The 27,241-nt window shown below is 37.8% G+C and overlaps 1 protein-coding gene across 2 annotated transcripts; it reads right to left on the bottom strand.

Annotated features, from left to right (window-relative positions):
* Positions 1-587: 587 nt before the first annotated feature.
* LOC139940449 (dynein axonemal assembly factor 9-like) lies at positions 588-26,978 on the bottom strand. 2 transcript variants are annotated; one of them, XM_071936704.1, is made up of 35 exons: positions 26,832-26,978; positions 22,919-23,023; positions 22,302-22,379; positions 22,122-22,150; positions 21,715-21,839; positions 19,955-20,054; positions 19,225-19,303; positions 18,922-18,949; positions 18,439-18,575; positions 17,486-17,534; positions 16,898-16,953; positions 15,477-15,588; positions 14,827-14,957; positions 14,375-14,459; positions 13,854-13,930; positions 13,497-13,581; positions 13,182-13,293; positions 12,631-12,701; positions 12,092-12,142; positions 11,771-11,855; positions 11,309-11,412; positions 10,447-10,593; positions 9,509-9,588; positions 9,233-9,331; positions 8,498-8,618; positions 6,552-6,640; positions 6,215-6,373; positions 5,839-5,964; positions 5,442-5,523; positions 5,026-5,114; positions 4,633-4,719; positions 3,695-3,879; positions 3,210-3,574; positions 2,831-2,924; positions 588-2,055 (listed from the first exon to the last, which is right to left on the bottom strand). In XM_071936704.1, the coding sequence occupies exons 1-35, from the start codon at positions 26,897-26,899 to the stop codon at positions 1,952-1,954; spliced, it is 3,594 nt and encodes a 1,197-aa protein (XP_071792805.1). In that variant the 5' UTR covers positions 26,900-26,978; the 3' UTR covers positions 588-1,951. The 2 variants fall into 2 exon arrangements, with proteins under 2 accessions (XP_071792805.1, XP_071792806.1); XM_071936705.1 differs by having other exon boundaries at positions 15,477-15,585.
* Positions 26,979-27,241: the final 263 nt, after the last annotated feature.

Raw genomic sequence — 27,241 nt, 5'->3', positions numbered from 1 at the left:
GTTATCAAATAAGCAACTTACCAAGACACTTTTCCTGTGGTAAACTGTCCATGAAACTCGGTTAAAAACTTAATTTGTCGAAAAAAGAAATTGACTTAGATGTTGACGCATCGATTTAGTCTTTAAAAATGGCGGTATGCCGCTACGTCAGACCTACGTCATGTACCTCGGTAGCTGGTCGCCGGCATTGCACTACCTCTTAACAGGGATAATATGGCTGGCCCCCTATCTTGCGTGTGACGTCAGTATAATGCCTGCTTATGTCACGTGATCTTGCATGTCTTCCAAAGGAAATTTTGCATAACAATATCATTTGTTTCTCCTCATTGGATGAGCCTACTCGTTCTAAAACACAAACAAAATTAGGTTAATTCAATTAATGAATAAATAGTTAGGAAATTTATGGGAAACCATAAATGATAAGCAAAATCCAATAGTTGTTTTATTTTTGGCTCAAATTACATTTAAACTGCATCAGGGCTTATACCTTAAAATTTTGGCTCAAATTAAATAAAACATCAAAATAAATGAGCAGAAAAGCCCCTTGTAATTTTATGAGCTGAAATGACTTCACACAGAAAAAGGAATTCCTTGTTGTGTAATCTGATAACAGATTTATTTATTGACTTTAGAAAAATGAAAACAAGATAAAGATAAATGTATACAAAATATACAAACAGTTACAAAACACTGAAGAATATTACAATATTTAAGTGACTGATCTTTGTTTAAACCAGTCTAAAGTATGTCTTTTAAATATATTTGTAAGGCACTTAAAAATGGACGGAAGGTCGCCAAACAAATTTAGGCAAAAAATTCAGTGTCTTTAAATGTAACAAAATAAAGAAATTCACAAAGAAACTAACACGGCAATCATTAGCCTGTACAGCTGGTTTTAACTGGTTTTTATTTGATTCAGGTTTAAAACCAATAATCAGAAACTTTAAGCAAGCATTTGGGAATGTTTCAGAAACAAAATTATTAGAAATATTTAGTAGTTTAAAGGCGATGGACACGTTTGGTAATTTACAAAGACACGTATCCTCATTTGGTGTGTCCCAAAAATGCATTACATAACAAACCTGTGGAAATTTTGGGTACAAGTAGCAATAACACTCTGGTTGCACAAATTTGAGTGTTTTATATATATTTTTTCAGTAGCTACCAAACATGTCCAGACCCGAAGTAACAACAAAATATAAACTGGTGTTTTATGCACAACTTTCTTAACAAGTATACTACAGCAGAAAAACGAATAGGTGCAATGATACTACTGCAACATACAGTATTAAAAGCTCAAACTGATTTGAAATCAGGGAGGACGCTGCTTATTTTCAAGCATAAAATCAAACTTGAAATTTTTTGCAACACATAACAATATCAATAAGTCTAGCATAGCCATGTTATGAATGTTTGTCAATTTGATATTTAAAAGCAATTTGTCTGCTCTTTTAAAAGGTAAATACTGGTGCCTTTATACTGTAGCTTGAACCACAGGATAATTGGTGTTGTGTTTTTATGGAAATATGTTATTAATTTTGCGAGACAGATCTTTCAACAAATACGATAATGCTACCAAGGTTTTGGTTTATTTCAATATCTGGCAGAGTTTCAGTAAAACTGCTGGACTTACCCCTTGGCAATCATTCACTAACGCCATAGTTTTTTCTCTCAGTTTTTGGCCAAATTTTAAACAAAATGCTGGACCTACACCCTTGTAGTTTTTCAAGGCCAGGCCATACTATTTCCTAACATTATGCAGTAGGTAATGATGATGTAGTTTGACCATGGATAATTTATTTCTTAGGTATATCAGGGAAAATTTTAAAATTTAAAGTAGCATTACACTGTAAACCATATGGCATCAATCAGGATGCTTGCTCTATTTCAAAATATACAAATGCAAAACAGTGCAGCTATTACCCAAATCACACCCTGATTAAAAACACCTCTAGGCAAACAAGTCTTTGTACACCTCCACATCGATGTGAGCGTTGTACTTCTCTATTATTTTGTTGGCCTCCTCGATGTACTCTTGGACGAAGTGATTCATTTCTGGTAATAAGACAAAGAAAAAAATAATTATGCACGCCTGTATGCTTCGTTTTTTAAAGGGCAAGGGCACCAAGGCACTTTCTCGGTAAAGGGCACCCAATGATAAAATTGTAAATTTCTACTATAGCCTCAAGGCAACGACCAGGGGGCATGAAGACAATCGCCTTTGTTGCCTCCATGAAGCAGCAGCAGCCGATTTCACGAAACGCTAGGATCAATCCTATCTCGAGTTAGGACGAGTAACCCGTCCTAACTTAGGATGAGTTCAATGCGTCCTACGTTTTTTTATACGGAACTGAACCGGTCCTAAATCCTAAGATTAATCCTAAGTTAGGAAGAGTTTGGTGAAATCGACGGCAGGCCTGTTATTGGAGGTTACTCCATCTTATTCAACAGATATTTTAAAGTCACTATGTTAATAAATTAATGTTGGTGCAGAGTTGGAAAAGGAACCTAAGTATGGCTAAGGGTTGGTTGCAATAAAGAATCAGTTATGCATATGGAGAGAATGCAAGTGTAGAGTTTTTGGGTGTGACTGTGAGGCTGGAGGTCAGGTATGGGGGTTTAGTAGGGAGGGGTTCCTGGGGTGTAGGGAAAGGGTGTTTAAGAGTATTTCAGTTACAACCATCATGGTTTCACTTCATACATCATCTGGCTCCATTAACACTTCATTTAAAAATCAAACCAACCGCTTGTTTAGCTTTGGTTTATCTTGGGTATTTCCTACATAGAAATGAAAAGTAGAAATAGAAATGGATCCGACTATAAAACCTACCTGGGTGGGTATCAGTCTTTTCTCCTGCCATGCTAACGTACTGTGAGCCATTGTAGAACCATCCTTGAGGTAGAGCATCCAGATGGTGCTTGGTCTGAGTAGAGACAAGATAAATATCAGCAGGATTATTGTACGTGTTCGTATTTTGTGTGGGTACGAGCCTTCTAGCGCTAGTAGTAGGGGGGGGTTATTATTATTATTTAGAAAAACTACCCTTAATCGTCGCAGGTGGCACTTTGTTCTAATATTTTTGTTTCGTTCCAAATATTTTTGTCTTGTTTAACTGAATTTTTGTTTTGTGCTATTTATGTTTGGTTGGTTTTCCTCTAGAGTCTGGTTATGAAGTCCTTTACGGCGCCCCGTAATCAGGAATACTTACGTGTATCCGCTTCTTTTCCTCCATAGTGAGTGATTGCTTTGTCTTGAGAACCTTCTTAGCTGGTTTCTGTCTTGCACAACTCCTCATCCACTCCTTCAGCTTCCCTTCTTCCAGACCACACCCAGTGAAGACAAAGCAGAACGTGTACCCATTGTCTCCCGTCTCATCTGGCCCATTTGTGGGTGAACCGTTCGGGGGTGTGGGTTTACGCAGTGGGGGTGCTGGCTGGCGTGGTGGAGGCGAGGTGGGCTGCCTGGGTGATAAGGGTGCGGTAGGGGGACGGATAGTGGGGAATTCAGATGATGGGGCCAGGGAGATGTAGCTACTGAGAGTGACACTTTGTACCTCCATAAGCTGGTCTGAATCTGTGAATTCAAATCAATTAAATGTTTAATGAATACGTTTGCCCATTCCAGCACCTTTGGTTACAGCAAGGCTCTGGGGACAAGCGAATTATTCTCAAAGCTGGTTATTAAGAACAATACCTGTGAACTTAGTCCTCCCTCTGACACAGTAGACATTACCAGAGAAAGGACACTGTGTTGACTGTTGATCACGGAGTGCCTTGAGCTTGGTCAGGAGTTTACCTCGATCCAACGGCTGGGTAAACTTTAGAGAGATTGTCGTCATGGTAGGGAAGATAGCACCGGAGATGAACTGACCTCTTGACCTGGACGATGGCAGAACGATATTAATTTGCTAAGCGTAAGAACAGTGTACCAGTCAAACCACTATAATGAATCGACATAGAACCAGGGACCAATTTCATTCAGCTACTTAACGTCCATTTTTGTACTTTCTGTGAGAGTTTCCGTTTCATAGCGCTGCTAGCCATAAGCACACAAAAAGGCAAGCTAGCCTTCAGGGCTCGTTTTCATAAAGCCTGTCAGCACAAGAACTTGCTTAGCACAACATAATTTTGCTTAGAAAAACAAATATTTTAGCAAGTACACCATACAGTTTAATACCATTACTGTGACTGGTACCCCACTAACTTCTACCTTAATTGTGCTTACCGTTAAGCATTGCTAAGAAATTAAGCACTGATTGGTTCTGCAAAAGTTTGCTAAGCAGACATTTTTTTAAGCAGTATTGAGAAACTTCATGAAGATGGCTCTTGAGGTTTGGACAGATTTATCCAGACTTCCTGGGCCCAATTTCATAGAGCTGCTTAAGCAAAAATTTTTGCTTAAGCAAAAATTTCATTGCTTAGTAAAATCAGATTACCGGCCAAGACTCCACTCAATTGTAATGCTAAGTAAACAACAGCTTAATACTAGTCATAAGCAATGTATATGGCAGGAAATTTTGGCCAGTAACATGTGTAAAATAAGCGAGCTATTTTCGTGCTTAAGCAAATTTTTTGCTTAAGCAGCTCTATGAAATTGGCCCCTGCACTCGGATAGAACAAGATTGAACTTACCAGCCTGGTGTAAGAAGATGTCTCGCTCTGATCATCTCAGGTGAAGTGAAAGCTTTCTCCGACAGAATCATGTCTACGTCTTCACTCCTGAAATTAACAATAAAGACACAGTATGTCTTGGATGATACCTTACTTAATTGATGGTTTGTCAGTTTGTTGAGTGAAGAAGGGGCAGAGCCTTGAAGTTTGCTCTTGAAGGGGCACAGCAGTTTTCCTCTGGTTAGGGGCACTTCCGTGAGGAAAAACAAAATTTGTATGGGAACCTTTCAGAGGGCACCACAGCAAAAGCCTAGGGCACCACTGCAATCACTGAGGGTCTTGGGTTATTTTGAGGCCCAAGGGTGCATCTTCAACCTTTTTTTAATATTCCAAAATGATGTGTAAGACACCTACCTTGTAATTTCTCCTTTGTTTGCCAAGATGAACGCCAAACTTGGATTGACTTTTCTCAGTAGATCTTGTACCGATGATAACTGAGGATCCTGGGGTGAACAAAATAAATGTTAATAATAAAATCAAGGCTGAATCCATAAAAAAAAAACTTTTAATTTCATTGCCACCAAAGTTTCTGCTTCCAAGTAATTAGGTGAGGGTTTGTGGCAACACCATGCAAACATCTCTTTTGAGTAATATCAAGATTAGGACATACTAATCAAAATGTTGAGTTGTCAATCATTGTGGGGGTTTTTCAGAACCAATGTACTCAAAAGAAATGTTCACAAGGTAATATTACAAACCTCAACTAACTATAATTCCACCATACAAAGTTTTAAATCCTATTTGTTATCAAGAACATGTAGCTGACTTACCGGTCCAGATACTGAGTTTGTGAAGAGGATGTTATTGACCCATCCCTGGGCGCACTGATCCAGTAGCTTGGGAAAAGTGTATCTAGAATCAATGAGAAAACAAAGAATGATTGTCTACAGGGGTGTATAGGTGCAAAGGTGTACAGGTGGCCTCTCCTAAAATTAATGGCAACAAAAAACTTACTTGGTTAGAAATACAACAACTTTCGATGATATAAAGCATTTTGAGAATAATTTCATGTCGATAGAAAAAGATCTCTTTTTTCAACCCCAAAAATTTAAATTTGATAACTGTTACTGTCAGAAACTTTTCACAGATTATGTAACTGCTCCGGATTTTCAGCATTATCTCAAAAACGCTACCACCTTGATGATTGTAAGTAAGTTTTATACCCACCTATGTGCCATGAAGGTGTTATGGGCATCAACACAAGCAGTTACAGCACCAATACGAATCTGCTTAGCGATCTCTGGGTCTGGATGACATGTAAGAGCTTGTATAACATCAATGGTGTCTGTAAACCTGAGAAACAAAAAGCAATCATGCTGATGAGAAACTCAAACCAAACAAAGAGGGAACAAAATCACTGTGTTGTATGATGAGAATCGACCTTGTTGCACGGTCAGTTTCTATAATTACAAGAAGTTTGTATCCTGCTTAAAAAATCCCATGTTGATGTACAAAAGCTACAGAATGAGACACAATCTTACTGCACAGAGCAGGTTAAATTAGCCAATCATATGTCCTCGTCTTGCTTTCAACCTTTACTTACCCGGGGGTTGCGATAAGAACTCGCATCTTCTTCCGTCCTCCCGTCGCTGCTCGCACATTCCTCTTCTTGGTTGATGTCAGGACGGCACTTAAAGATGTCTGGACCATCTCGGGACTGAAGCTCTCTGCAGAGTCAAATGGTGAGCGAAGAGTCACCCACCTAGTGGAAACAAACATTGATTAAATAAAATAAAAAAGGCAAGCTTTTTACGGAAAATAATTATGCTATCCAAAACCAGTAACGAGGAAAGACTATATAAAAGCTAGTTATGATAACCATTATTAGTTTACTGGTACCATCCTTTGAAGATGTATCCAATTCACTATTAAATTCTTACCTGCTTTGCTCCTTGGCCATGTTAGTCAGAATATTTGCAAGGTTTTCTTTATGACTGCCAGGAATCCCCGTTATGATTGTCACAACAACCTGCAAATATCAAAAAATTCAATCAGGATCAACTTATTTATTATGTACAATAATATAACTGCTGTAATTTTCTTATCAACCAAAATAATCTGTGGTATAAATACGCACAAAATTTTTCTCTTGCAAAAAAAATTTAATGGCCTAAAAGAAGACTCTGCTTGTGGCGAAATATCAGACCATGGACTTTTTTCTTGAACTTATACCATGGGTCCTTTTGGTTGGTAAGCAATTTGCAACAGCTAATTCTATTTTGTTATTAGACATATTTGTCACAATGTGGTTTAAATTGTGCCTTTATTTTGTTACTTACCTGTAGATAAAATGAATCAGTCCTTATTTTAACTTCCCTTTTTGCAAACTTAATGGAACAGTCTAATTAGCATAACTCAAACAAGTTTAGATCACCAGGTACTCAGGTCGTGGTTTGTTTCGTGCACTGTCAACTATGTGGTATGTTCCTTTTGTTGGAACCAGCCTTTGTTGCATGCACACAGTACTTTTTGTTGTACCATTAGTTACTTTATTCATATGGTGGAATGTTTCTTTAAACCTTTAACTATGGTTTCACTAGGCTTAATGTAGCACATACAAGCAACAATAAAAGCGTAGTCCAAACAATCAGCTACAAAACTTTGATTGTTAGTGTCCCTTTATTTTCAGTTTAGTGGTAAATGTAGAATAGCAGAAGAATAACAGGGATAATTAGTAAGGGTGTGGCTGAATACAAAGAAAGTGAGTGAGTGATAAAGAACCTATGTGCAAATGCTGTGTGAAGTCAGTTGACATCAAAACCTGAGAGCGAGAGGGTGTGTGAGGTTCTGCTATAGCCACCAACCAGTGCATGTTCCTAGGCAGATTTGTGCATCAGTTGGCATACAATTTTTATGTCAAAGCCGAAACTCAGTGGACTCAGCCACTGAGGCAAATTATTCAAAGTTTAACCCGATATTGCCACAAGACATGTACATGAAAGAGGGCAAGCTGACTCAATGGCCACAACCCAAGAGTACGACGCATTTGAAAACCGTAAGTTGTAATTCCTGTTAACTCAAAACTAAACATCAATTCTTGAAACTGTGGAAATTAACGCTTTTAAAGTTTGCGGTTCCTTATTTAGTTCTCTTCAACAAGTTCGGACAAAATGATAGTTATTTTGTGTTGATGCAGATCTATGATAAAAAAGTTATGTATTCCCATGTTTCGATAGTTTTGATTCACTGTTTCAACGAAAGAATTGACATATTGATGAGTGACCTTGAAAGATTGGGACAGGGCTACTAAAGCCATTACATATTCCAAAGTGAAGAGATAGAAGACGGGGGAAGGGCCAGATTATTAAGAGGCTAGAGGGACAGAGCATCCTCAACCATGCCGACAGTGACGGCAAAGAACCTGTATCAGGATCAGTTTGTTCGAAATTCGTTCGTCAATTGATTTGTTTATTTTAACTAAGGTGGAAGAAACATCCAAACTGATTACTGTAGTAATTTGTTGCTGAAAGACAGCCACTGAATTTAATTGGGTTTGCGAGAAGATAAAAGTGTTTGATAACGCATGTCCATATGGACCGAATTGTAAAATAATTTGTGTTATAAAATTGAATGTGAAAGTTACACTTCAAAAGAAAAGGGAGTACTCGAAAAAACTGTGACTTCATAAGGAAACTCCTTGAATTCAAACAAACATTGTATAACTTATCATTTACTTAATTTTATTTTATATATTAATGCCTGTGAATTATTTTGAATGTAAAAACAAAACTTGAAAAGTTTAAAGTGAAGAAGGCAATCAAAAGATTCTGGTTTTGGGACTTATTTCTGATTGTTTTGAACTCGGTTCTGACAATATTTAACTGACCTCTCCAGCCTCTGTAGTATCTCCATCCTCCTCAATGACTTTCTCCTTAAGAGTAACGGGAAGATCTCTAGCTGGTATCGGAGCATCTCCCACACTGCTTACTGCCAGATGATTCAAAAAGCTGAACATAAAAAACAAAAATCATTATTCCGGCAATGGTTTCATTCAAATGGTTACAAAAACGATGAAGTAACTTTAAGAGCACACTGATCGAAACATCCGAGTTGAAACCAACGGTTCTTTTCAGAACCATCAAAACTCATTAGAGATAGTCATTACATGGAGTTACGGCAACCCTTTCCATATCGTATTCAAATCCTATTCAATATTTCAGTTTATTTCTCCAAAACAGAACAGGGTCCAAAAAAACTAATTGCTCCTATCTGAACCAAGGTATCACAAAATCAAATTTCTCTTAAACAGAATCAGTGCTTCACAAATTCCAAATATGCTCCTGCATTATTGGGAAAGGGACTTTCGACTTCTTCTTTTAAGGACTATGTATTGTTTTAAAGACCATTGAAGTTTTGATATTGCTCTCCATCTTCAGCTGTTTAATTAGTTTCAATAGCTTGTGTAAATCTTAAAATACAATGTTCCAAATTTGTTAGGCAGTAGGGCAGTTAGAGGACTTAACGGTTATGACATTATCAAATTCAATAGTTCAGTTATGTTCTCCTAAACGGAACATAGTTTCACATGTTACAAATTCAGATGACAAATATTCTTACATACCTTTTCAGATGGTATAGGTTTGCCATGGCAACACTGATTGGCTTTTTATCCACATTCATTTTGTTGGACAAAGCGTACTGTATTTGAAGCTCAGTGTGTCTAAAAGATAAGAAAGAGGATATATAAAGCTTGAGATAAAACTAAGCGAAACTTAATTAACTTTCCTATAAAAAAAAACGGTCAACAATAACATCTGAACAAAAGTTACTTTTAGACTTAAAGTTTTGTTATAATGCGAAAAATAGATAAAGAGAAACATCATCATGGGAGACTTACGGAGCAACAAAATAATCGGGGACTTTATCCACAAGTTTCAGTAGGGGTTCATCTGATGACTTCAACCACAAAGAAATCACCTGGAATTGATCAAAACAAGCCATAAATCACATCGTTAAACAATCAATTTTTACATTTTGAACATAGGCTAAGGGACAATACAGTATGCTTTGACAAATTTGCTGGCGTTTTATGTGTTCTTATACAGATACAGCTCAAATAGTATTTTGTGTTTTACCCTACATCGATGTGTGATTAGAGCAGTAATACTCATTGCTTCCAGAGTCATGCAAAACAAACACCACAGGCTGTACTACTCCAGGGGATTTGAACCCATGGCCCTCATGAGATGTTGTAACACCTAAACCATCGAGCAAGTACAAATCCAATAGTTAGCAAATGGTCATCTTGGTCATGTTCCCAATCCCCATGTGCAAAGAAATACAAACCACTGTCACACTGAAACGGTACCAGACTAGTTTGCTCTAGCAGTCTGATTTTGAACAAAATGAACTGAATATAAGAACAAGAAAACATCTGCAGAATGATGAGGCTTTGTAAGTAAGTTACATCTGTTCTTGAACCTACATGTACGAATACAGAAGACAATCAGACCAAACAGTTCAAAACATTGAGTTGTCAACCACCAGATCTTTTCAAAACTAACACAACTCAACCAGGCAGGATATTAGGTCCTTATGTAAAAAGTAGAAATATTTGATCGAGTACAAGAGCTGACCTACAGTTTTACACATGGTGCAGACTTTAATCAATTTAATAGACTTTTCAAGCAATTAAATCACAATTTTTAAGATTTTTCACAAGGGCAACAAAATCGGAAATCAATTAGGACGAATATCGAGCCTGCTCTAAAGAGATTGACATATGGTGCCAACTTAAACCTCACCTAACCTTCAAACCCAACATGGCTGACTTACCTCACTGTAAAAAGCTCGATGTGCTTTTGTCTTTGGAGTGAAGGCAATCATAAGAGTGTCATCTTGATTGTGATAATGTATAGGGAGATATTGCTGTAAGGAATGTCTGTAGGTGATGACTAGAACCGCTATCACGCTAGATGAATCCTAAACACAACAAGAGCAGTGAACCAGTCAAGATCAATAGATATAACAAAGCGTTGAATCTGTTTACCCGATTTTGCTGAACAGCAACACCCTTCTGTGCCAAAATAACTAAGTTCTGAGCATTTCATTATTACTTTGTATTGATGTTGAACTTGCATTGGGAATTAAGAATAGTGTATTTGTGTTTTATCCTATGTGTATTAAGCACTGTAAATGCTAAGTACTTTTCAGAATCCTGTGAAAAATTTAAACCAACAACCTTTTTTATTTCAGATGTCTTACCACCAGACCACCAAGCTTGCCCGATAGCAACAGGCAGCTTGATCATTAAACAGATGTAAGATAAGCACTGTTTAATGAGTTCTTTACAACACCTCGGATGGGATTCCAACCAACAACTCTGCACCCTGTCTCAACTTCTAAACCACAGGATGTGCACAGGGCCCAATAACACAAAAACATGTAAGCGCGCAAAGATACTGCTTAGCAGAAACAGATTATAATAAGTTTACACAGTTGTGGCTGGTGTCCGACTAAATTCATGCTTAGCAAATACATTTTTCGGGCACTATCTTCTGCTTAACAGCTTTGAAAATGGGCCATGGGGTGGAAGGCCACTTTGAATCCTGTGGTAAGCAACTGGCACCAAAAACAAAATAATCAATAATATCATTTTAATTAACAGGTGTATGGAAATGCAGAATTAGCTACTCACTCCATCAAAGAACTGCATCTCCTCAAAGTATGACTTCGGCAAGACAACAACGCCATGTCTTGTGTCTTGAAAAATGATCCCCTTCTCACATACATGTAACTGACCTGGAAGAAAAGAGAGGAAAAAAGATTTACAAGAGTTCTTACAGCACAAAATACATGGGTGGGAGTCATTGCTGACCAACACAAGTCTGAAACTGGGCTCCAAATATAAGCAGGTACATTGAAATGATGGCATGTCCGCATTTTGGTAACCCGTAGAGTTATAGATTCAAAGAAGCTGTGGGAACAATCTCAGTGCTAGAGAAGTATATCAAAGAGCATGTCCCATTTATAAATAGTTTATATCTTGTTCACCAGACAGACTTTAAAAAGTCTAAATTCAGACAAAAGTCTAAATCATTTTTAATTCTTGGTAAAAGAAAAAAATTGACCCCACCCAAAACACAGTAACAATGCTTACCTTCATGGGGAGTAGAAAGTTCCTTACTGCCCAGTGATATGACAGACTCCCCGCTCAGTAAAACTTTACCAAAGACATCTGAACTCTGAAACATCAGTAGGAAAAAAGGGAATGATGAGCCAGGCAGTATAGTAAAAACAAGGCTAAGTTCTGAAAAAACAAATCTACGCAGCAAAGTAGATGTGCACATGTCGTTACCCCAAATTAAGTATACATGGTAACTTTACCATGCAATGCCTCAAATCCTTTACAAACTAATGAACCATTAGTAGAATAACATTTGAAAGTCAGATGCTAAACGATTATCAAGTAATTCATTACCTTTGTGAAAGTTTCAGTAATCTTGCTGGTGACCTTCTCAGAAACATCAACCTGTAGAAAAAATTAATAAATACATGTGTTCATTGTCTGCTTTTGCTTAGCATGATTAAAAACACTACAAGGTTGAGAGTCATTGCAATGACCTGGGCTCAATTTCATTGAGCTGTTCAGCTGTTTGCTGTTCAGCAAATTTCTTTGCTGAGCAAAAATGAGTTGGGCACTAATTACAACAATGTAAACTTTGTGGAATTTGGTTGGTAAACAGATTTCCATTAAGCAATATTATTCTGTTCTCAGCAAGTTTTTATGCTTACAGGCTTTATGAAATTGGGTCCTGAAATGAAGATCCACAGTTTAGGAGGTATATTGAACTGGTGGCATTTCGAATAACAGCTACTTTTTCCAACAGGTTGATACAAAAAATCAAAATTCAGATAGCATTTAAGAAGCAGGAAATAAGAGAAATGAGAGCAGGGGAAGGGTCCTTTTAGAGGTGTTTTTGTTGGTAATAATTCTGAAGGAAGTAAGCGTAATCTTACCGCCCATGAGACGTATCTTGGCACATGGCTTGTCAAGATCAAACACTGGCTATCAATACTGCAACTCTCATCTGAAATCAAAATGAAGGTTAAAATGATTGACAAATACCCTCTTAAAAGGGATGGTAACATCAAGAGGGAAGAGTACATTTATCTTGATCCTTCAGATTCCAAACGGATGATCATGCTTCTCAGAAATGGAACTAATTTGATGGGATTGCTCACCACAGGAATGAAACTGTAAGCAGCACCATGTATATTGTCATGGTGTCCAATTGTATAGCTCTGCTTGCCGCTGAATGTGACTCAGTCTAAACAAGTTTAGTAATTGCACTTAACTAGGGCTACTTACTGAGGTAAATTAGGTAAAGCCTTACTAGGTTTAGAGACTACGCTCAAAGGGGGTTAATAACTGAGACAGATTAGGGCAAACCCTAACTAGGTTTAGTGATTGCTATTAGTTAGGGTTTTATACCGGAGGCTGAATAGGTCAAGTGACTAACCATTTCTTGGGTTGATTAGATTAACTATGGTTAGTAGTTCAACTTTACCAGGTTTAGTGACCATGATTCTTGAGTCCAGGAAGCTTTCTGAGAAGAGAAGAGATCCAAGTGAGGTACCAGTGTGCTCAACACTCCCAATGTCAGCCAGTCTTAGGTAAGCCTGGGGAGGGAAAATCACTCGCATATCAAACTCAAGTTTAGGGTGGCAATATTTGTTTGAGTGGAAAGGTTGGAGGAATTCTACGGGCTAGGATTTGGAGATGACAAAGATTGTTCGTTAAACTTTTTGATCAATGAAAAATATTATCCTGGTTCTGTTTGTACTGCAATAACAAAGCTACATAACAATAACAAAATACATACCATTTTAATCATGGGAGAAGCGATGCCCTCTTTCAGTGAAAGACTGTTTCCGTAGTGATCAAATGCCTCCAAACTAAACACCATCCTGTCATAGATAAATCAAACAAATGTTTTATAAAATTGTATTCCATGAGAATAAACTACACCCAGGGAATAGATTTATGAGGACAGTGCTTGATTTCACAAAGAGCTATTAAGATTGAGCTTGACTACAAATCCCTCGTAATTCCTAAGCTAAACCCCAATGTTACATACAAATCACTATGGTTATGTGACACTGATAACTTATCTTAAGATGAATCTTATAAGTGCAATTGTGAAAATCAGCCCCCGAGGAGGTAAAGAGTGTGAACTAACCTTTCTAAGTAGGTATCAGCGTTAAGCTGATGATCTGCACAGCCTTCTCTGAGTGTATGCTTGCACACGGCTTCAGCCTGGTGGAGAAAAAGACAAGTTGACTAAAGTCTTAGATATCATTTTCTGTTGACCATATCTTGATTTTGCAAAAATGTTGTATCTCGCAGGAAAATTCTCCATGTAACACTAAAGATCTCGAAGTGTACTTGTTTTGAGTTTACATCAGGGCAATTTTAAGTGAACGCTTGTTGACAATTTCAAACTTACGCATAGCATGTTATTTTTCACTGACAAGATGATAATGTATATTGAATTTATAGACTTTTTCAGGTTCTTTAGTATTAATCCAACTGTCTTTCTGAGGGTAAAAAGGTGGGAAACAAGGTGTGTGAAATTTTTCAATGTGGGATTTCACATGCTGGACCGGGATGCATAAAAGAGGCCATCAGAGACTCCCCGAATGGCGTTGGTTGAAGATGACCTCTTGTACTACTACTACTCAAGTGTTGTTCTGTTCTTACCTTTTTAGAGCTAGCGGTCTGCCCGTAAGCTTGTATTGCTGCTAGTACTGAATCTATTGCAACTTGGTAGAGTTTGGTCAGAAGGCTGGAAATATCAACATTGAAATGGAAATGCAGAGCAAATTTACTAACTGAATTGTAACTTAAAGGTAGGTTGGTAGATTGTTAAAGTACTCCAAGTAATTACATGGGTATAGGGTATGAACCACCACCCAAGAAGTGTGCAATGGGTTTATTCAACATTTGATAACCTATGGCTGTCTGGGCTGTTTGGGCACCAATGAAGTACCCTTGTAGCTGGGTATTGGGTATGACCACCACCCAAGAAATGGGTAATGGGTTTAGTTCAGCCATTGATAATCTATGACTGTCTTTGGTGATTTTGAAACCATTGAAATACCGTAGTAGGTGGGTATTGGGTATGACCGCCTGACCTTTTATATTACACTTACTCTATGTCTGTCTTTGGTGCTTTGGGTAGCATTGCAGTACCCCCTGTAGCTGGGTATGGGGTGTGACCGCTACCCAAGAAATATGTACGCCCACAACATAGCGGGCTCTTGGGTGCAACTGCCTGACAAACCTATAATAAAGACAAATCAGATCAAAAATTATTTTAAATCCTAGAAACTAGTGGTTAAAACTAAAACTTCAGTTATAAAGATCTAAACACAAACATTTGTTGGAAATCCTTAATGCATAATCACAAGACTCTACCTGAAGTTTCACAGAAGCCAAAGACTCTCTGTTGCCCTGGTCTTGGCCTTGGTGTCCCTTTAAAACTGTTCAATAGACTTTTTGGTTTTCAAGTGGAAGTGCCCTTTGCAAAATGAAAATGACCTTGCCCTCTCAAAGATGAAGTTCATGATAAAATCAAATTTATTTTAATTCAATGTTGTAAACAAAATATTAACCAGGTAAGAACTTTTGCAAAACAATATCTTTATGGAAATGCCCATTAACATTATCTTACTTTGGGCCCAGATTTAATCTTGGGTTCCAACTGTTAAGTAATGGCATAGTAATAAGAAAGCAACCACCTGCAGTGCCATGAACCAAATTAGACAAGGCATATTGTGAAACTAATTTCAGACTGACTTACGAAATGTTTGGCAGCTGTTTTATTAGCTCCTGATGTAGCGAGTTTGCCATTGCTCTCTGATGGTGAGGTTTCAGCTGATCGCTGGCCAAATAAAACCAGAGGCTTCTTGCTGCTGTATAAAAAAAACAATAATTATTAATGTAACCTAGTTGGAAGGACAGACGGATGTTGAAGTTCATACAGTATTTTATTCGTGTTTATTTACAGTTGAAGTGTTATGTTCATATATAACAAAAACGACAGTCAGAACGGTTCTATCTGGAAGTTAAAAGAAAGAACCAGAATTTAAATTTCACAAATTGTAAATAAATCTTTGTATATCATGGAAAGTAAGACGATAGTTATGTATTTACAAGTGCCTGGAAGCGAAGATTAACAATATAAGTCTGGCTGGTCACATTAACAAAAGACTTGATGGTTTGCATGGAGGGAAGACAATAGTGTCAGATATTTTACGATGACACGGCGTATTTAAACCTCCCTTTTGAGTATGTGTGGTTCCTAAGTAACCGGAGTCTCAATGTTTCAATCATCATGGTAGTGGGCTCTACCTGTCTTCATTGAGGGCTCTGTGTTAAACTCGAGCCAGATACTTCCATGCCCCCTGGTGACCTTGGTGACCTTGAAATGCTGCAGTAGAAACAATTGTCTCATATGGTGCCCTTTACCAAGGAGAAAATACCTTGGTGCCCTTGCCCTTTCAAAAACCACCAATAGTAATAATAATAATAATACCATTCTTATATAGCGCATATCACCGTGAGGTCCCTATGTGCTGTAAAAAGAAATCAACAATTATTGTACAAAGTAAATAGATATGTTTTTAACCAGGTTTTGAATTCTGACACCTACTCAACATGCCACCATAATACTTCTTAAAATAAATATTCTGAAAAATGAGTTAGAGACCTTGGGAGACCACATTAACATACAATTACTTGTACATAAGAGTACCAGGTTTAATTTACTATTCAATTGACAAAGTTGTTATGTTTGATTGTGTTGGTCAAGATCACAATATTATCATGAAGGTCAGGTCAGTATTCAAATCCATTTTGGCCCTGTCAGAATAAGCGGCTACAGCTGTAGCTAAGGGTATTGCTATATTGCTATGCGAGTCCTATTCTTCAATGCAACATTACATTAAGATTAAGCAACAGCCATGGTGAAGGAGTTTAATGGATAATGGATGATACCAAGCCAGCAGTCGATTTCACAAAACTCTTCCTAACTTAAGATAAATCTTAGGACTTAGGACGAGTCCCAACCCTGCACTGTAGCATGCAGACCTTAAGATTAATCCTAGGTTAGGAAGAGTTACTCGTCCTAACTCGAGATAAGACGAGTCCTAACTCTTTGTAAAATCGACGGCAGGTCTGATTAAAGTAATTTGCATTCATCCAAACAAAATCATTCTCTACCTTGTGTCGTTCCTTGAACTTGAAACACGGCCATGATTGTAGAAACTCTTCAATGGCTGTGAATAAAACAGAGGTCAAAGGTTAAAAGAGGTCAAAGATTAAGAGGTCAAAGGTTAAAAGAGGTCAAACTAGCTTTGCAGTGCTAACCTTGCCTCTTTCTAAGGCCACATCCAAATTGGCGGCTTTGGCTATGGACGTCCCATACTTCAACACATTATGATACAACAATCCAGCCGTAGCCGTAGCTCTAGCCGCCCAATCAGATACAACCCATCTTGGATTTGGCAAATCTCCAAGAATTTATATTTTGGCAGGAAAAACATGTATGAAATGTTTACCTTCTGCATTTTATTGCCCAAAGTTTCCCTCCCAAAAACCAGCGAAGTGGAAACGCAGGGACAAATCACTTTTATGGCTGATTACAACCCTAGGTGATGGGTCATGGTCTGTTGGTGCAGTGGAATGGAATGCCAGCTATGATCTCATTGTGTCATTTCCTTTTTCCTTCATTTATACAGGTAGTAAATATTCAGGTAATACAATGTATACAGTGTCAGAAATGAAAATAAAAACAACAATTTGACATACCTCTACTACCGTGCTTTCACACAGCTCTCCAAAAGTTGCCCGTTCTTTGCTGAAGGAAGGAACAAAGTAGGCGATTTTAATATTTTTAGGTGAAGCAGTAGATTTAGGCCAAACATGACCCTTAACTTTTTTTTCTCTCACAGACAGAGTGGGGAAAACATGCACACACTAAGAGACAACGTTATGCAAGTAAATATTGGCTGTGAGACAATAATAGCTCAATTCAATTAACATTTATTTTGGTATTGCCCTCACAGGCACCAATGATGTATTATATAATACATCATTGGTGTTTCATAAATAGTAACAGTGACAGTTATAATAATAATAATTAACCATTCTTATATAGCGCATAACACATAGAAATCAAACATGTCCCTAAGCGCTCTTGAGAAAAACACAACAGAATACAAAGACAAGATGTACTGGGTAACAAACAAAATGGATAAATTAAATGTTAAATAAGTGCGTCTTTAAACAGCTTTTTTATATGCCCTCTCTTGCCTTAATGTATTTTGGGGGATTTAGGAGACATACGCCTTTTGGCGATAGTTATGTTTTTAACTTTTATGCTCTCCTCGGCACCCCCACTGTTATTTTACTTTTTTTTCTTAAATATTTTTAATGTATGTACATGTGCTTGTAAATGTGATTGCCCGAATAAATATTATTATTATTATTATTATTATTATTATTATTATATTATAGCCAACAAGACCAAAGAGTCAAAGGGCAAAACTTTGGATTGGGTGAAGCCTTGGTTTTGTACCCTAACCTACTGACATACTAACAATGTATAAGACTCACAAAGACAAGGGACAACAAGGGCAGACTAACACATGTAGGTGTACCAACAATATACCAAAGAGAAGGCCATCATTGATAAAAGAAGGCATGGAAAATCATTCCATGATGAACCCACAAGCAAACAAATTTGTTGTTAATCGACTCACAATGCGACGTCCACGTTGATCAGTAAAGCCTTCCATTGTCTCTCAAACAGCGGTAGCTGCTGAGTGGTCAGTGTCTCTAGGGCTACTAGGTCAATGATATCGTAGACGGGCGAGAGGGTCTCCGTTACATCCGAGATCTAATAAAGACGAAGAAAGGAGGCAAGGGTTATGCAAAGGGTCGCCAAGTGGTCTGGCGTACCAGTCTGAAGTGGTCTGATACAGTGATGTTGAAACTGTGATTTGAAACCCTAACACATTGTCATGGTGTTCAGAGCCGGACACTTTACCCATAATTTTCATTTCTTGAAACCTTGCAGTGTGAAAACAGAGCTTACTTTAGTGTAAACACTTAACCGCCAACTTTGAAGTCTAGTTGAGGAAATTTTAACACATTTTATTCTATTGAGAGGAGAATACCACAATGGATTTAAATAATTACAATATATTTAATAAATAATGCATCTTCTCTTTAACAAAACTTACCTTATGTTTCATTGAAAAGAATCCGCCCCTGTAAGACAAAACAATAATACAGATCAACTTGTACAAAAATAACTAACAATAATGAATTACTGACAACAATAAATCAATAATAACTGCTAATAATTATTATGCATATATGACTAATATATGACTATATTGTAACTCACATTCTAACTAATCGCAATCTAGCAGACCATTGTAGTTTGTATCTCAATTGAGTTTACATAAAACTGAGCCAGTTTATAATTGAAGGTATTATCAATGTTTTAACGGTGGCTTTTTGTTACTGTATCTAATACTTACGTGCCATAATCTTCAAACCCATATGCTTGTATGATTGGCCACTTCTCCACAGCAAACGGGTCAAACTTTTCGACGTGACCTAGAGATGGATAAATATCACTCTTGGTAAATATTTGAATCCACTAACTCTCATCCCATTCAAACATTCATCCTGTAAGCTGGATCAATATAAACACAAGTTATTAAGTATAGTGGCGCGTCATGGTCGAGCGGTTAAGAGTAATGGACTCAAGCTCTGGTGTTTCTGATCAGCAAAGTGTAGGTTCAAGACCCAGTCATGACACTTGTGTCCTTGAGCAAGGTATTGAAGCATCCTTCGTATGGGACATTAAGCTGTAGGTACTGTGTGCTAAGATTGGTAATGCACACCAAACAACCACTCACATAGCAAGCACCTCCTGTTAACAGGTTTCCTCAAGTTTATGAGCTACAGTGATTAAGTTCACTTATTATGAGGCATCCTTGATTTCATTGCTAGAAATACGTAATAATAATAACAATAATAACAATATAGATAGATAACAATAGTACCAATAGAGCTGCTTCTATAAAGCAGAAAATATTGCTTGACAATTTCCTTCTAAGCAGAAATGAGCTGGAAACCAGTAAATAATTGAACATGTGAGGTGTAATTCTGGCTCGTAACCCTATTCTGAGAAGCATCATTTTGTTGTGCTTGGCTTCTTTTTGTGCTTTAACAGCTCCATGAAACTGGGCCTATCAGATTTACCTCTGGCATAGAATGGTACTCCGATAGTTGGAACACCGCGAACCATCTCAATAAAACTAAGGACTTTGAAGTTCTCTGCAGCCTCTTCATCCTCCTGGTTCTATAGGAGGAAAATAAGATGAGGATTAATCACTTGATGCTAATTGACATCTGTTTCACCCAAACTCAATAATGGTGAATGTTTATGGATGTTTTGAACACCTTTGGAATATCCTCTTTTTGTCATGGTCGGTTAACAAATAAACAAGTTATCAGACAATCAATTGTGCAGCATGGACAGGCATAGACCTTGCGTGTTAGACTTTATTTCCTGTGAAAAATGAGGGACAAAGGTTTCTGAAATCACCCTTTTTCCAGGGGTTATTGAGTAATCCTCGATTCCAGACCTTTGTCCTTTTGTACTACAAATGAGGACTAAAATAAATGACATATGTTTATCATTATATTCAGCGTATCCTGAGCACCCTGATTGATTATCGGTCATCAGGACCTACAGCCAGGTCTATTTGTGGCAAAACACTATTCTAATTAATTGCTATACAAAAAAGTATGGCACATATGACAATTTTTTTCTTTCATTTGTTAGGGTTTCAATATGAGACCATGATATTTTCAACAACAACAAACTACTTTGGAAGTTACAAAATAGTTATGCCATGCAGAGGGACGGTAAAGATCTTTTTTAAGTGGTTATAAGATTAGCCAATACTTAATAAAATATTGCACAGGAGAAATCCCTGCGAGTTCTGAATTAATGGGAAATAAGTAGAAACTCAGCAGCACTTAAATGCGTCAATTACCAAGTCACAGACAAATGCCCCTGAAATGCACTTTAAATGAAAAATGTATTGCCATGACAACGTGTCATTACACTCTACCAGACAGTCCCCTTCAGGTAAGGTTTCACACTATTAATTATTTCCCTCACAAGGAATTCATTTTCATACCTGGCGGAAAAATTCTAAAAAGTCAACCGGGACAAAAAACGTCAATCGTCTAGAGCCGTAACCATGCCAGTAGTTCATGGTTTGGGTGTGTAGGAGCTGTGTGAACAACCACTTCAAGAAAAATGCGGCCACTAGTACTCGACTCCATTAGGCTATCAAGGGTGTAACATATATACACCCGGATACAACAATATCAACATTCAGAACTCTTAAGGGCAGTGAACAAATTCAAGGCACATCCTCTGTGTTTCTGGATTATTTCTCAACTAATGTTTTTTGTAGGATGAAACTTTATCTTTTTAAAGGTAGTGTTGGTTTTAAAAAGAAACATTGTTTTTTGCCTTTAGTTTAGAACAAAACAGTAGTTTTCTTGATGGAAAGAAATTAATTTGAGTAGCTTTCCTTAAAGGAAAAGTCACAAAATAAGATAATTTTTTTACACTCCAAATCAAAATTATTTTAGTCTCCCTTCTCGTCCATAACTTGATATTCAGAAAAAATAGTCAGAAAAAGCTAATCAAAACAAAGGCGCGAGCTGTAATTAGCAAGCATTGCTAAGAAACAGGGTTTGTAAAGGGGTGTCAACATTTGCTGGAAATTGGAGAAAAAAAACATGTGACCAAATTACAACACATTTACATGTATATGCCAGATAGAATAGGGTTTCCAAAACAACACACCAAGACACCACTATGCCAAGAAAAACAGCCTCACATCCAAATGAATGACAACTTAAGACACGTTTAATTTTAGAAGGCTGAATTTGATGCTTTTATGCAAACGTCATGGATTTGGGCCAAGGTCTTGTCTTACCTCAGAGTCTGTCAGACAGTGAAGGTGAAGGTTTGGCCAGTGAGCTACATAAGGGATGATGTAACTGTAGTCTGATGGAGTGTAGTGTACATGCACACTGTCTTTCTTAATCAAGAGAATGAGATCTGAAAACAGACATGGAAACTTACATTAATTATTCTATATGCACTCTAATCAAAAGACCCCTTTCATTATGCAAAACTCTAGGTATTCTGTGCTTACATAGCTAGTGCAGAAGTTCGGTGCTCGCACAGTAGGCAAACAATGGTGATGGTAAGTGCAAAATTTGGCGGTTAGCAGAGCCATGAAATTAACCCCTGTTAAACTTCAAAGTTGCCTGCCTGAACTGTGTATATCATACTTAGTCAAAACTACACTTGAGTGAGTGAAAAGAATAGATGACTTACCATCTGCAATATCCTCCTCCAGGCCAGATCTGCAATTTAGAAAATGACCAAAGGTATTAGCAAGAAAACCACTTCAGCAAAGAACAGAAAAAGAAAGAAAAAAATGGGAGCCAAATGGATAAACTACTGATGAAGATTAACAAGGTAATATAATATATGGGGAAAAAACTTCAGACTTACCTTTCTAACTCATCTTTTCTCAAGTCCAGAAATCCAAACAGCAAGTAGTTAGTGAGCTCACGACAGCCTTCATTATATCTTTGGAAATCAGATGATAACATTGAAAGTCGCAAATACAAAAAAAAAATCTCAATAATGTTCAATTATTTTGTTTTCTTTCGTTTAAAAATGAAAAACAAAATGTCTTAGATGTTATTTTGTTTTGGCTAAACCTTCACGGTTTAAAGCGACTATTGTGACAAGTGTGAATATTGCTTGGCGATGTATAAACAATAGTGCTATTATGAAATTCTTAAAATAAAATAAAAGTTGTAATAAGTTGATTTCAAATTTACTAGGAGCAGATGGGATGGTCAGGTTGGCGTAGTGATATCTTTCCACCTTAAGGACCCGGTTCAAATCATGCCGGAGCAGTGCATGGATTGGGTTTTCAGTCCCTTCCAGACTGCGTGGATTTTACCTGGAAATAATTCTATGTGGCTTCCCTCCCACATCTTAAACGGGGTTCTCGTCTAGTACAGTGATTAAGCTGGGTCTTCTGAGACTTCTTGGCTTCACAACCAGAATAATTGAAATGAAATGGTGGGCAGTCACACCATCATAAAGCAACTACTGACCTGCTATCTATTCCTAGGATGCATAATATTGCATCTGTTCCATCGGATGTCTCTTTGTTCTCTCCTGCTCCTAAGAATGATTGCACATGACGAAGCCTTGCGCAGCTGTATAAAGATATTATAATGATACCTGATAGCACTTTATTTAATAACAACAACAATAATAATATAGGTTGTCCCGGCCAATTTCAACAAAAACCCGTTAATTTTAACACCTGATTCATTCAATAGCCTTTCAAAATGAATGCTCTGTTGAATCAGCATTCAACAATAGAGTTATTCAATTTCACAAATTTAACGTAGCATTCACTGGCAAAATAAAGTCATTCAATTTCACTAGGCTGCAATATACTACTGAGTACTCATTCAATCTCGTAAAGGCCAGCAGCAGAAGCTGGTCAACCATTCAATTTCAGCAAATGCCAGTAGATTCAACCAAAGAATGGTCAAAGTGTAGTCTTCACGAAGGCTATAATAAATGAAATAGAATAATGAAACGAATCTCAATGAGGAAAAAAAAAAAACGAAATTCAAATTGAATGCATTAAACCCTAGCACGAGTGGATTAGAGGAAACATGGGACTTGTATGCGTGTTAATAAAATCTAATGATTTTTTGCTGAAATTGGCTGGGAAACCTATATTAAGCTCAATAAGGTCTCAATGGGCTTTACACTAGTGCCCTGGTCATTGGGTCATTTATTCCTGTAATCTTTCCCAGCTCCCTGGGGAGTATACAGCCTTGGGCTGCTGTGTGGCTCTAAAGGATTATTCAAACACAATATCAACCTCTACCCTCACAGGTACCAGTTTACATGCTATACCCCTGGGTGAAGAGAAGCAATTAAAAGTAGCATCTTGCCGTGGTCTGGACATATGTGTCACTACCAGGATTTGAACCATGTGTCAAGAACATACTTCCAGGGCCCAATTTCATGGCTCTGCTTACCGTAAGCAAAGAATCAGCTCTTAAATTACAGAAGCAGGGAATTCTGTGCTACGTCAAGCGAATTCTGGCTTCTGCGCGTGCGTACTCCATGTTGCTAGGCATTTTTACGCTTACACAGCTAGCGAGGAAATTCGGCAAATGGTGACCGTGAGTGCAAATTCTTCAGTAAGCAGAGCCATGAAATTGGGCCCTGATGACTTAATAACCACCAGAACTTGAGTATGGTTCACTAGACTGCTCGGCCATGACACGCTTCAAATATTTCATAAAAACGAGAGCAAAATTTATAATTTCAATTGTTTTGCAAGAGAAGCCTTAGACTTAGAGCCTCATATGAAAGTATGCCACAGAGAGGTACATGTATGCCTGGATGAGACCTATTTAAACAGCACCTTGTGAGGTTTAACAGGATGATGTCGCAAAATCTGCAGACAAGCAAGCCAGACACTCCAGGGCAGTAAAAAGTGTATGGGTTCTTTTACATGTACATGTATGCTGTGCATTGTACAGGGGATCTACGACTTTATTCCATATCCAAAGGTTGAAGCAAACATAGTTCTCTAGTTTCCGGAACCTGAACCAACACTATGACAATGACAACACTCAGTGTCTGTCTGGTGCACTAGACTGCTTGGCCATATTAACAGAATAAATTTCACACTACATAGTACAAGTTCATTCATCATTCAGTTTTATAACAAACTGATTGTGGCTTTTAAGAGTGTTCATTTTGAACGCAGTGGAATTTTCTGTTTCCATGGCATGTTCCATTTCTTTGCTCACAGCTAAATCAATTTGACAGTATAATATTATAATTATTTCTTGTTTGGGGGTTTGTGTTTTTTGTTTTTGCATGGTGATTGCCTAAAGTGATGATGAGGACCCATTGATTGTTTTGTTCACATTATTACAGTGACACGTACATGAAAACAAAATGAGGTTTCTCAAAGTAGGCCTACCAAGCAAGTCAAAAATAAACTTTGAAAAAAAAAAAAACTTACATGTAGGCCTTACATGAAAGCTTAGTTCATTTTAACTTTCATTTATTTTTATAAAAAAGAACTTGTTTTGTTTAATGTTTAGGCCTAATAATAGTAAATACATGAGCGTCAATAAACAAGTAATTAGTAAGAACCCCAGTCGGAACAAATGAGGACCATTCATTGATCATTTCGTATGCGCCTTCGTTTTTGTGCGGCAGGAAAACAACAGTATGTACCGAGCAGAAAATTGTATTTTTTGACGATGTTTTTTATTTCACTCAACAAAAAGGAAATGCAAGCATTATGAATGTGTATTGAGTAGGGTGGGGAAAGCTTTAGGTGTACAGTACACAGGAAACTTCAGTTCTGGCTGGCTAACGGTCGTACAACTTTCACCAATCAACACTGATTTGAAAAACGTATAGCGTTAAAAAGGCCCTAAATATGAGACCCCTATAAGGCTCACAGGGGAGCCTTATAGTTTCTAGAAGTAGAAGTACCCTATGGATGGGAGTCCGCAGAGCTCTGGCTTTCACCAGCTGGCCAGGCATCTATGGTCCCAAACCCAATGAGGACCAAGTGGGAATACCAAGCGAGCATGTATAGGCCTAGTTGCGATAACGTAACCCTCCTGCCGACGGCGTAGCCGGAGGGTTACGAAGCAGACGCATAGTGAGCAGGGGGAAATGGTTAAAAACGTACAATTTCGACAGCTAGTCAGCAGATTTGCTCCATTTTTACCACTTTTGAAAATCCATTTCACAGCTTTCGGCCGTGTGTGCACGTCACCGGGGGTCAACGACTCAGCGCTGCGTGTGGTGCATCGTGTATCCCGGTAACTGTGTAGCCGTAGTCTTGATCCAAGACCATTGATGTTGCGCGGTCACACACAACCAACGTCCACGGCAAAAACTGTACACGCTTGTTATAATCGAACGTTAGTGGGCGCTCTGTTTCTCTGATTTCCGCATCTCACCGCGTGTACAAGACTACGGCTGCACAGTTGCAGGGATACAGAATGCACCCCACACGCAGCGAGTCCGGTAGTGCATAAACAGCCGAAGCTCCGCCCCCCTCAGGTTCGAATTTTCAACCTGGGTCTTTCGCTCGGGAATCTGGTAAGTTTTTGTGCCTTTTCTTCAAATTACTTCCTCAATGGTGTTTTGAGTGATATTTTAGGATTCATTAGACATTGAGGATCAAGTTCGTGTTTCTAGAATTTGTGTCATGTCATGATTTTCAAAAGTGGTAAAAATTGATCAAATCTGCCGACTAGTTGTCGAAATTGTACGTTTTTACCCATTTCGCCCTGCTCACATTGTGTCTGCTTCGTAACCCTCCGGCTATGCCATCGGCAGGAGGGTTACGTTATCGCAACTAGTATAGGCCTAGGGCCTATATATTTGATAATAGGCCTCATATTTACAAATGGAAATTTAATTGTTTCCAAAATGTGTGCATTACAAAATACAAGATCAACCCATATTCCCATAAAGTGAAATTGAGCTTTAGAAAATGCAAATTTTGTATTTTATATAATAATAAATAATAATAATGTAATTACTCAAAGTGCTCAAAATAAGTAGGCCCCTATTTCTAATATGGGGCCTACTTATTTTGAGCACTTTGAGTTTGTTTTGAGACACTTGCAAAGTATCACAAAGACAAATTGTTCACAAACTCATGACATGATGTTACTTAATACTTGTTGTAATTGTATTGTATAGTACAAGTTGTTCCACATGTAGCACAGGTTGTACTCCTCCGTTGGACGTCCTACCGGGGGGCAATTCTATTTTAATAAAGTTACTTCTTATTTGAAGATCGAGTACAAATTTAATTGCAGCTTGGTGTCGGAAAAAGACGGCATTTCCTATCAATTACGTACTGTAACTGCGTATATAACGTTGCAATGCAACTTTTTAGTAACAAATATGTGCGTTTCCTACACAAAATTTCGAAGCTAAAAGGTCTAAACTTACCTGGCAAAAGCTGAAAATGTAGCTTGTGGTATATTCCTGCGAGCTGACGAGGGCCTTTTAGGAGGCATGGCTTCAATTTTTCAGAAACATTCCCAGCCGAAAACTGCATAGAAACTCTAAACAACCGCCGCCATCTTTGGAAACGAGTCACGTGACCAGCAGAAGCCAGTGAGGACGTCCAGTGATTGGTTGAAATTCTATCTCGATTTACATATAGAGAGCAATTCGGCTCAACTTTGAGATAAAGTTTTGTCGGTTACATTACAACTTTCTATCGGGGGGGGGGGAGGGGGGGGGGTGACACACAAATAACCTGTCATAAAATAGAGAGATTTAATGCAAAATTCTGCCATTTGATTTTTGTAACGTTTCTTCTCTGTTTTGCAGAAAATACTGTTCAACACATTTTT

Source organism: Asterias amurensis, chromosome 8 (assembly GCF_032118995.1).
Source record: "Asterias amurensis chromosome 8, ASM3211899v1".
NCBI classification, from domain to species: domain Eukaryota; kingdom Metazoa; phylum Echinodermata; class Asteroidea; order Forcipulatida; family Asteriidae; genus Asterias; species Asterias amurensis.
This window is presented reverse-complemented; position numbering and strand designations above follow the sequence as displayed.